We start from the raw sequence: 11,404 nt of genomic DNA on the forward strand, positions 1-11,404 counted from the left end.
CATTATTTTACACCCTGTTATTTCTGCTCTCTGGTGGAGTATCTCGGGGCTGTTGCTGGAGAACATGAACGCAGAAGCGGGAAGCAGTTTCAAGGACCTGACATCTACACCTTAAAGGTGGTCACAGGTGAAATAAAAGTGAAGGTTCAGATCTTCAAAGCATCTTCAAAGCGGGGCTGAGTATCGACTTGGAGGTAAGAAAAGACCTATTGACTTTGATTTACACCTGGCTAGTTTCGGAGGAAATGTGTTTCACTGAAAAGGAGCATCTAGTGGAGTGGACACGTTAGTCTAAGGCTGGTGACATTATTGTGCCTAGTCTTGAGCCTTTTCCAAAATTCAGTAGTGCTTTCCTATGAGGTGGCCTCATCAAATTGGGTTAAGGGGAGGTCCTTTATTGTCTAGAGCTAGTAGAGGGATTTTGTGGCTCAGAAATGCCAGGTGTACAAACAAACATTGAACCGAAAGAATCTCTAAAGCTCTAAATCTCTAAATCTTTTCAAGCTGAAAGGATGTCTGTCCAAGACTGTCCTGAATTCAAAGTAAAGTCTGTTACTCTCTCCTATAGCTTAAAATAAGTCATGGTGAAGAGTGTTTCTCATTCCCACAGAAGGGAGCGTGAATGAGTCTTTAGAAGACCAGCCTGGTCTGCACAGGCCGAGTAGCTGCCCCGGCCTCTCTTCTTGCCCGTGCTGTAAACCGTGGAGAGCTCCCTCCACCACCTCATCTTAGCGAGAGGCCCTAGAAAGTCACCTGAGGTCCTGCTCTGTCGGGAGTTCACCGTTGCACATGTACCTTAAATAACTAACTACTGAGCAGAGAGCGTGGCATAGGAATATAGCAGCTAATTCCCAAAAGGAATTCCCGTGATTCCCGTGATACACATGAAACGTTTCTTCTGAAATAGTAGCGCTTCCAAACCCCCGTTGTCTTACAATTTCCCAGTTCTGTCGTGAAAGTCATAAATAAAAATCTGCCTTTATTGCTATAGAGAGCAATTGGCCTCCGTTAGTCACCTACAAGCTGGAAAAAAATGCAATAAAAAGAGCTCTTTGTTTCTGAAGCTGGAGAAGAAGAGTTGATTAAGCGTCCTTGTYCCTCAGCTTCTACAGGCGAGATTCCATGCCCATGTTGGTGTAGGATTTTTCCTCGGGATTGTAGCCAGGTAGCTGCCTTTGGGTTTCGTTCTCAGCTTTGCTCTGGAAGGAGTCTTCTCTTTTAGCTTTCTTTGCAGTGACTTGAGGCATGTTGTTGTCCAAGTCCACCTGGGAAAAGGGCASGAGAATTTGGAGAGTGAGTTTTCCCTGCATCTTAATACTTGTGRAAAGGTTACATTTGCCGTGTTGCATTTTGAACTTTTGGCATCCCTTCCCATAGAAATCTGAAGAAGTGACTGCTTTTCATGTATGGCTTTGATTAACGAGGAGCCCCTTTCTTTTCTCTAGAGAAGTCCCAAGGGAAGTGTCTGCTGGAGCCCTCAGAGGCAGAGGAGGCCGCTGGAGCGAGTGCTCCCAACCTCACCGTGGTGTCACCACCCAAGTCCCCGCCAGGCGCGCGCAGCCGCCCGCGCTGGACGCGATCGCTGAGCTGCAGGTCACCCATCCTGCTGAGGTGCAGGAGGCAGCTTTCAGCGGTGGTTTCGGGAGGAGCACCCTGCCCGCGGGAGCCACTCACGCGCCTGCCGCTGCGCCGCGCGCCACGCCAGCGCCACAGCCTCCTCAGCAGCACCGGCGGCACGTCCTCTGCTCTCTGGGGGCCTGGTGGGCACACGGGAGGAAGAGGAGCACGTGTCAGGGCTCGCGGGGAGCCCTCGTGCCGCACGGTGTCCCCGCGTGGCTGAGCCCACCTGTGACGATGCTGAGGAGCAGCCCGGTGACCACGCAGCCCAGGCAGCCCACGGCGCTGAAGTACAGGTAGGACAGCGAGTACCAGGTGTCGGCCAGCAGCGGCCTGCGGGCAGAGGGGGCAGCAGGAAAGGGCGCAGCAGGAGAGGGCGCAGGGGCGGCCGCCGTCGCCGCCAGGGCCGCCCGCGGGCACCTACCTGTGCGGAGCGGCGGTGGGAGCGGCGGTGCCGAGCGCGCCGGTGCCGTTGGCGAGCGCGCAGCCCGCCGTGGAGAGCGGCAGCGGCAGCGCCTTGGCCGCGGGCGCCGGGTACACGAAGGAGCCGATGGCGACCCAGAAGGCGAGCGCGATGCCGGCCAGGAGGCCGCCGGTGGCGCCCTGCGAGCGCGGGAGGCAATGAGAGGGGAGCCCGGGCAGGGCAGCCCCCGCGCGTTTCCCTGCTTACCTTCCAGTTGGCACAAGGGAAGAGGATGCCCAGGGTGAAGAGCCCCAGCATGGGCCCCCCGCACATGCCGTGGATGGTGAGGGAGGCCTGCGGGGGCACAGCGTTCCATTCATGGATTTACTGCTGGTATTTTTAGGGCTGCACGGAAAAGAGGGAAGGGGCCGGGTACCTGGACGATGCCTCCGAGCAGCGAKGCGGCCGCCGCCATGGCCGTGCACAGCGCCCCGAAGAGCACACCTGCAGAGAGCGCGTGGCGCTCGGCGTCGAGGTGCCCAAAGCAGAGCCCCGGGGGCTCAGCAGCGCCCCCGGGAGAAAACCACCCCCTGGAAGCAAGGCCGTTCTGCCCACTCTGCGGTACCTACATAAGCCTTTGCTGACCCACGTGCTCCTCTTCTCCGACAGGTCCGGGAAAATTTTCTTGACAAAGTCTTCAAAGGTAACGGTCGCCAGAGCGTTAATGCTTGCAGCCACTGTGCTATGAGGGGGCAAAACGAGGATATAAATGTGAAGCAAAATGACCTTGGAAAGTAATTTCCCTACAAAGACATACCATTTCTCCTTCAACACGTTATAGTGCCCAAAATACCTGCTCTGTTTTCCTGCAGAATTTAGGAATTACTTAAGGAAAGTATCAAAATGCTCTCTTTTTCTTCTTTCCCCCTATAAGGTATTTTTGGGTTCACACACCTTAATGTTCCACTGAATGCACAGGCAACAAACAGTCCCGGGACTCCCGACATCGAGGCAAAAATGTCCATGACAAAATAGGGCATTAGCTGGGGGAAGAGAAACGCAGGGGGTTAGCGGCGGTTTCTCAGGGTCGAGGGGGAAGAGCAGCTGCGCCCGAGCGGGCTGCAAAACACCCGTTTCGTTGCAACCAAGAGATTCAGGTTTTGAGAGAAAGGCTGGTCATTTTGCAAAGCTCCTCTGTCGCATCACTTCTAGCCTAGCACCAGAATAGACATGTCCTGGTCCTGACCCAGCACCTGCAGAGCTGAAAGGACACGCAGTTCCCCACCACATTTGTGCAATGTTTCTGTGAGCTCTGTCTGGGCCCAGAACAGCGCTTGATCAGTCGTCTCCGTCTGTACCTGATCRGGTGCTGAAATGAAATTGGCAGTCCAAGGGTCGCAGTCCCTGTAGTGCGAGAACATCACCAAGCCAGAAAATACTGCACACACCAGCACGATCCAAAGTCCCACCAAGTTGAGGTAAAGCGCCCTGGAAAGAAAGAGAGAAATCCCTTGTAGTACAAGATATATATATAAAGTGGTTGCTTTGAGCTTTCTTGAGGGAGGCTTTACCAAGAATGGGCACGTAACKTCTTAAATGTTTCCCCAGCGTAAGAAACTGTGCTTTTAAGAACAGTAAGAAACTGCAAATCTTCCTAGCGGATCCAGTGAGGTCCTTATTTTTATTTAACACAGCCGACAGGCTGTTAGGATATTTCTGCGTCGGTATTTCTGAGGATGAGAACAGCTTAAAGGTGGGAGTGACTTACAGTTTGGCGTGCTTTTCTGATTTGCAGGAAATGCATCTCTGTATCGTGGACTGATTGACGCCGTAGATCCCGAGCCACGTGAAGGTTCCCCCGATGACGATGGTCCAAAAGGTGTGCCGTCTTAAAGGGTCCACGTTGAAGCTGGCAGGGCCACAGGAGAGCAGCTGGATTGCTTGTTTAAATGCACGTTTATTCGCCAAGAGCTGTTGATCTTTCAGAAATATCTAGTCTATGATATCATTATGTTGTAAGTAGCACTAGTGCATTGGTAACACGGATAAAACACCTGGGGGAGGCGGGATCATGGGGAGGAATCTTCTGGGCTTTCTTTTCTACTGCATCATATTGTTAGCAGATCAAGATCGATATATATCACTCAATTCCAATCACAGGACTAAGTAAGTGAGATTGTACTTACAATGCTCACATTTCAGTTGTCTTTCATATCACATGTGCTAGCTATCATATCCATGAGCCTGACCTCAGCATGGGAGAAAGCCACAAATCGGAACCTACAAATCATATCCGTGCTCCTAGTCATGTGCCCGTTATATATTATTTCTGTTGCAAGAAATGGCTTCATCTGCAGAGTGGCAGTGTAACAGCCAGCCAGGACAGTGTGTTATCCCAGTGCATGGGAGCACTGCCAGCAGCTGGAGTGAGGGGATTTAGTATAAATTGTCAGTCTTAGAGATGCAGAATGAAATGTGTGAACTAYGGGAAGGAATAATTGCCCTATGTCACGAGGCAAAGAAAAATATGCAAAGCTTCCTTTTCAGCTCAGTTGAGCTTTGATTCCTTAAAATAGGGTGATAGAAAGAGGGAGCAAAGTTCTCAAAGGTCTACTAGGTTGCTCAGATTTGRGGGAAAAAATAAGGAGCAGATTTCTGAATTAAAGTTGTTCATTCATAATATATAACATAGGCCCGAGTATTTTGGGTATGGTGAGATGAAATGCTTTAGAAATAATTTAAAGAATCCCCAGGATGAGTTATTTCTCACTCGAATATGTTGAGGCGGGCGCCCTCGGCCGCGCGTTGCCAGATGGCGCTGGGGCCGCTGTTGAGGATGGACCCGCGGATGAGAACGGTCGCGAAGCCGGCCACCATGACCATCATTTGGAAGGCGTCCGTCCAGACCACAGCTTTCAGTCCTCCCTGGGACAAGCAGAAACTGCGTGTTCTCATCGTCCTTTCCGTCGGGAAGYTGCTGCAGTGCCATGAAAGGCAAAAGTGCACCTGGCTCTCTGATGAGCAGCTAGACAGGCCTTTCCTTGAAAAGTTTCTTCTTATTCTCCCATAAAGGTCATATTTTTCAGCTYGGGAGATGAGACTAGTGATTTACACCATCATATAGGGATATTTGACCTCCAATCAAATGCTTTTTTTACCCCCCTTCATTAAAACATTTGAAGAAAGTGCTGTGATGTGTGACAGAAATTTTGAGCATAGACCTTTGCCTGTGTCTGTACTTYCAACAACATTCAGTACATGTTCTTAAGAGCTCAGGGTCCACAGCAAGTCTTAAGGACACAGGAAAAATAGTTCCAGAAAATCTGCAATTCAGCTTTCTTCCTTAGCTCCTTTCCTATCTGATGAAACCTGTGCTGGAGCAGCATAAATATGTTTTCAAGGAGGACCCAKTCAAATAGGAAACCCCATCATTTAAATAAATTAGAAATAATAATATAGCAAAATCAGCCTAGTTAGTCTGTTTGCTCTCTGATGTGACTGCGGGCTTCCCCCACACCTCCACTGGGAGGTGAAGGACTGATGTGCATGTCCTGCCCTTTGCCTCTTCCCCTGCTCTGATTAATTTATTATTTATCCAAAGTCATAAACAAGACAGGCACTCATGTGTTCCAGTTAGTGCTTCTGTTGGCATACCTCTGGCCAGGTTGGAAATATGGACTAAAACGCTTGAAATTCTGATTTTCAAAATGTGCTATTGGASCTGGCACCTACAGGGGAGTCTTTTTGTCTATCGCTCAGTGACCTCCCCAGCTCTTTATTGGTGTCAAGAAGGTCTTGCGTCGTTTGGACACGGTGGGAGATCTTCCTGGAAGCCCCCTTAGGTCTGTTCTTGGTCTGGAGTGACACCAGACATGTCACTCACTTCAGTCTTCCCACCTGTAACTTGCAAAACGTTTCCCCCTGCCAAATGGACTTATCTGTTTATTTTAGGATCTGAAGGAAACTCATCCCTGGAGTGAATGCCGTGGAATTCCAAACCTCAGTCCTTCAGACCACATCTAGCAGCCTGGCTTCTCATGCAGCCTTTTGGAGGCGAGGGGTCTGTGTTTGGCCATTCGCTTACGCCTGTTACGTACCAATGTGCAATAGAAAGTGCAGACAACTCCTGTGGCAGCTACAGAGCCCCAGAGATCAAATCCAGTGACTGTGAAACCCAAGAAAAACAAATGGTTAGCAGAGGGATTGTAAGAGGAAAGCCACCTGTTTACCCTTAGTATGATGGAAGTAATTTTCACTTGTGATTTTTTGTGACTAAGAGGAGTTCTGCAGGTTGTTTTGAGCTACCAGGTGTTGTTTTATATTGCAAACTGGGCTTAGCTACCTTTTAGGGGAGGAAAGTTGTTCATAAGCAAAATAATTATACAAAGAGAAACCTCATTCTAACGGGAYGTCCTTTTATGAGCAATGCTTTCTCTGTTCCATGTCCGGGATTCGATTCTGCTGAAAGATTTTGTGCTCTGCCAATTCTCTCAGAGGATCCAAGTGCTCAGGAGATTTCCATCTAGTCCTAGGGGAAGAAGCTGAGTTCTGCTGTCTGGGACGAGCARCAGCTTAACCTTGGGACTGTGCTGACTGGGCACTGCAGCAGTTTTGCATGCTCATTTTGCTTCGGCGAGTTTCTGGGCAAGGTAGGAATTGCAACTTTCAGTTTGGCTCGTATTGCAGCCTCTCTGCTGAGGCTTCACTTGTAAGGACAGTAGGATCTGTAGCAGTTCTCTTGTTAGCCACAGCTTATTTCTGTTAATCATGCTAAGGGCCCTCCGAGCAGCTGCCGTGCTAAAGGCAGCCTGGCTCCAGAGGAAGGGTGTTTGGGTGATGAGAAGAGCCCCCACATCACTTCCCGGGCAGTTTTAGGGAAAGCAGTTCCTTTGGGAGCTTACGCTGATTCCTTGTGTTGTATGCTTGTCAAGGGATTCATCCCAGTTATTGCAGCAGATGCTGCCAACAGAGCAATGCCAGGGGAACAGGAATGAGGTATCGGGTCGGAAATGCCATGGGATCTTCAAATGTAACCCTTGCCYCCAGGACCTTGGCCTTCACCTTGCCTGAAAGGTGCCATCGCAGCCAGAACAAAACTCCCCAGCGCCTATAGGGTGCCTATAGGTATCAGCCTGTAAAGGAAACTGCTCCGTGATGCAGTCGAGACGCGGAGCATCCCCTGCTCTTTGGCATTTCTGTGGGCGGCCGGGCGGTCGCCGATTCTTTCAGCCACAGAAATCTCCTGCCTGTCCCGTGAGCGGTAAGAGCGCCGGTGGCGCAAGGCAGGCAGGGTGGGAAGGAGCCAAAGTGCAGGGCGCGCTCCTGGGTCACTGCCTGTGCCACGAACTTTGTCAGGAGGTTGGGAAACTGCTCCCTGCCAACCCTTGGGACTGTTACTGAGTACAGGAGAGCGAACACGAGGGAGGAACCGGGGCTGTCAGAAAGGCGCAAGTGTTTGGTGAARGCAAAGCCCTCCCTACGGGTCTGCTGAGGAGCTCTGTGGCTTCTGTCTTTCTGTCTTTCTGTCTATCTTTCTTCTGCCTGCTGATGTACTTTCTTCTGCTTTGGTTATTCTGCTTGTCTTTTGATGGGGTTATTGGGGTAGCCATGTAGTCTGGCCTGGAAACTCACCTTGGTTGAGAGCCAGTGATGGAGCATAAACCACTATTCCAGTGTAAAGGATCTGCAGGATAAAAGAGTTCATGGATCAGRCTGTACCATATAGGGCTTTCTTCCTCCAGTCTTCACAAACTCAAACCCCTTCATTTAATTCCTTATGGATGGAGCTAAGCCTGTCTGTCTGTGTCCCCTTCCACCCGCTGCTAAGATGATTGTGTGTCTAGACTGGATGGCTCAGGAAGAGGGGCACTCAATAAGATACCAACAGTGTTGCAGAAGCAGYTCACTGGGTCTTGGAAATTAATCTCCCCTGGTTCCTCCTAATCCTTCTCAGAGCAGTTAACTCAGGGCCTTTTGTGCGTGTGTTGTGATGGAACTGAGCAGGGGAAACAAATGTTGAACTTCTGGATCTTTTGCRAAAGCTTTTAGAGGTAATTAGGTGGAATTACTGTGGAGAGACGGACAAATGTCCCAGCTCCTCAATTTTCCATCAAACACAGACAAAATAATCTTCTGAGAAACTCGGGCACTTCCAAATCAAAAGAAAAAACACTATTTGATGTCTATCTCAGTGSCTCAGCCAGTGCTTTGGGGCGAGCAAATCCAATCTGTGCTCGCTGGGCTTTGCCACCCGCAAGCCAGGAGTCTCCTTTGTGTGCACAGAGGTGGGGACTGGCTAGTGGCCTCTGGGACGATGCCAGGCTGTCTATAAATGCAGTCTATAAATGCCAAGCAGTGGTTTTGTGTCCCCTCAAGTGTCAGGCTTCTTAACATTCACAGTCCAACTGACGGAACAAAAGGGGACASTAAAAAAAGATAAAAATGGCTCTTGGGTGGAGGGACTTGGGTCTGGGATGGCTGCTTTGAAGTAAAGGTCAGGTGGAACCGTCACGAAGAGATTGGCAACGTCTTCTTACCGTCTGCAGGATGTAGATGAGCGTCGCAGCGAAACGGACCACTTTGTTAAATCTTAACTCCAAATACTAGGAGAAAGAGGAGATGCAGCAAGTTGCACAAGGAGCGGCCGTAGCTGAGCTCTTAACCTGCTCTTTGCCAGCGTGGCTGCCTGCTTCCCCGCTGCAATTACGGGCAGCTGACATTGCTGCTGGGACTAATAAACCCGTGCACACGATTAGTCTTCCTTGTCGAAACAGTTACATTTGAGAAATCAGCAGAGGGTGCTTGAAATCATGTGTTGGGCTGCTGCATGCCGGGGTCGTATCGGGAATAAGCGCCCTGGGGTGACAGGGAAAAGGAACCTGTGCTTCAGGGTGAGGTTTAATCGGGCTCTGCCAAGCAGAGGCCTGAGCTCATCTCCTAGAGCAATGGGATGGTTGGACTTCTGTCTTAAAGTCTTTCTTTAATCCTTTCACTGTAAAACAGATTGAAACAGTTGAGACAGGAGCCTCTAGCAGGTACTTTAACTGTTTTCCAGTTGTAACATATTTTGTCCTCTGTAAACTCTCTCATTTCTCTTCTACGTGTCCCCAGCAGTCCCTCTGATGTCCTTGCAACTTAGGCAATACAAATAATCAGCTTGCTTCTAAAAAATAATATATGCATTGATGATACACTTGTTCTGTAAATTATTGCAGAAGAAGTCTTCTGCCACAGATTTTTCTCTAGAAATAGCAAAATACTTGTTAAACTGACTTTTACCCTATAATAATGCATTTTTAACTTACCTCATAAGTACTTGTAATGCCAGATCTGTAGAATACCGGTACAAAAAGTTCAGCAGTGAAGAAGATGACAAGCGTATAGGAGAGGAAGAAGAGGATGAAGGATGCCCCGTAGCGATAAACCTCCGACGGCGTCCCCAGAACGGTGACCGCCGACATGAAGCTGGAGGTGAGAGAGAAGGCTATGGGGCCGCACGTCATCTGCCTGCCGCCCACCAGAAAGTCCTTTGAACTCTTCTTTTTCCTCTCTTTAATTGCAAAAAAGACTCCGATGCTGGCGGAGACTAAAAACAGTCCTGCAAAAACTACATAGTCCCAAGGTCCAAATTTTTTGATTTCTGGAGCCACAAAGTTGGCCATGGCTCCCGATGGAGAACTCGCCGCTGGAAGGGCTCCGAGTTCCTCTGTCGGTTGCTCTGAACTGGTTAATTCTCTGACAGCAAAGGTGGGTTTGTAGCTTATCAGTGACAAACAGAAAAGGAAATCCAGCTCACTTCTAGGAGGAAAAAGCAGAATTGCTTAGCCCAAGGTGGGAAGGTGCTGCATGCCCTTAGACCCTCGCGCTGCTGATAATTCTCCCAGGCTGTCTGGGCTGGGGAACTTATCCAAGGAATCTATAGTATGCTTCCTTTTATCTGTGAGCTTTTAATTTCAAGTTAAAGATTACCTTGGCACATTGACTTGGTCTGCCTCATCACTAACCTCTCAGCATTTGTGAATAATAAAAGGGGAGTAATATAAGAAAAGGCGTGGGGGAGAGAGGGGGAAAATGAAGGACAAGTTGGCATGCAGAGCGACGACCTTTGCTGGTGGGTCTGTGTTTTTGAAGGAGCAGTTCTTCCCCGTGGTTAAAATCTAAGCTTGAGGAGCAGCTATGGAGTTCAAGAGTTGTCCTTTGCCATGAMATGCACTCTGTGATGGACTCTCTGCAAGTTCAGGCTGCTGCAAAGAGCTGTAGCCTTTAATGGCTCGAGGTAAGTTCAGTGTTTCCCCGTCGCTAGTCCAGCCTGGGCAACCAAGAGTGTTACCTCCAGGTGAGCTACAGTGTAGACTGGGCAATGCTGGGGCAGGCCAGCGACGTCCATGCAGCAACTGGTGTCTCCCTGTGTGGCCACTGCAGCTCTGTGCATGTAGAGCTCCGTGTTGTGGAGCCTTGAAGAGCTGGAGAATTCAGTCAGGTCAGCAGAAGAGGACCGAGGAGCAGCAGAGAAGGCAAGAGCGACGTTCTCCTTCGTTCATCGTTGGGATGACCTGTAGAACTCAAATAATCCAGTTCTTCTTGGATTTGTTGCTTGGTTTTGAGTAAGGAGGATTCATGCTGCATCAGGCTGCACCGTGAGGATGCCCTTGCAAAAGAAGCGGTCGCCAGCCCGTGGCACCCTAGGATAAGCTTTTATGGTACAAGGGTCATAAAAATTGATCCATTTCAGAGGTGACCACGAGCTTTTTCAGTGTGTGATACGCCCAGCAAGCAAGTGGGTTTCCAGAGCTCTCATGCGGAGAAAGAGAAATACGCATTTTGGAGCATCTTTTCAGTGGTGATTTGCTCTCCTTTCACCCCACCACTGTCTCCAGCAAACTACACAATAAGGGAAGTTAATGCAGGAGAGACCAAGGAACAAATCTGCATCCTCCCAGCTGCTGCTCAGCAAATCCGCACCTAACTGCCTCGCAGTGATTTATTTATCCAAGTACGGCGTGTTACTGGTTAATATTTGGCTTTTGTGCAGAACAAGYGTCTTAACTCTCTGCCCACTTCTGAAAAATCACTAACTTCCACTTTCCAAGAACCCTGCTCCACTGCAGGGATGGGCTTTCTCCTATATTATTTTTGTTTGTTTGCTTGTTTGTTTTCTCCATTCCATTAAGAAAGTGGATGTTTCCTGCAGGTCTGAGGTTTTAATTCGTATTTACTGAGCCTGATTAATGCATGTCTGTGGCACTGGTTAATTCTGTGCTATTACCTGGGGAGCGTGCGAGGCCAGACACCCGCCCTGGCAGGACGGTGCTCATTTAACCCTGCACAAATGTACGTTTTTCAGCAGAGAAATGGTGTCCAGAGCGGGAAACTCATAACTTGGGG

General features: G+C 49.5%; 1 protein-coding gene across 1 annotated transcript; it reads right to left on the reverse strand.

Annotated features, from left to right (window-relative positions):
• Positions 1 to 1,106: 1,106 nt before the first annotated feature.
• On the reverse strand, positions 1,107 to 9,681 carry SLC5A12 (solute carrier family 5 member 12). The gene is made up of 15 exons (XM_026041103.1): positions 9,325 to 9,681; positions 8,557 to 8,622; positions 7,652 to 7,703; positions 6,118 to 6,185; positions 4,791 to 4,945; positions 3,789 to 3,929; positions 3,379 to 3,508; positions 2,975 to 3,063; positions 2,650 to 2,762; positions 2,457 to 2,524; positions 2,288 to 2,374; positions 2,042 to 2,220; positions 1,847 to 1,950; positions 1,522 to 1,757; positions 1,107 to 1,265 (listed from the first exon to the last, which is right to left on the reverse strand). The coding sequence occupies exons 1-15, from the start codon at positions 9,679 to 9,681 to the stop codon at positions 1,107 to 1,109; spliced, it is 2,004 nt and encodes a 667-aa protein (XP_025896888.1).
• Positions 9,682 to 11,404: the final 1,723 nt, after the last annotated feature.

Source organism: Nothoprocta perdicaria, unplaced genomic scaffold, assembly GCF_003342845.1.
Source record: "Nothoprocta perdicaria isolate Ctin4 unplaced genomic scaffold, notPer1 scaffold_28, whole genome shotgun sequence".
In the NCBI taxonomy this organism is placed as follows: domain Eukaryota; kingdom Metazoa; phylum Chordata; class Aves; order Tinamiformes; family Tinamidae; genus Nothoprocta; species Nothoprocta perdicaria.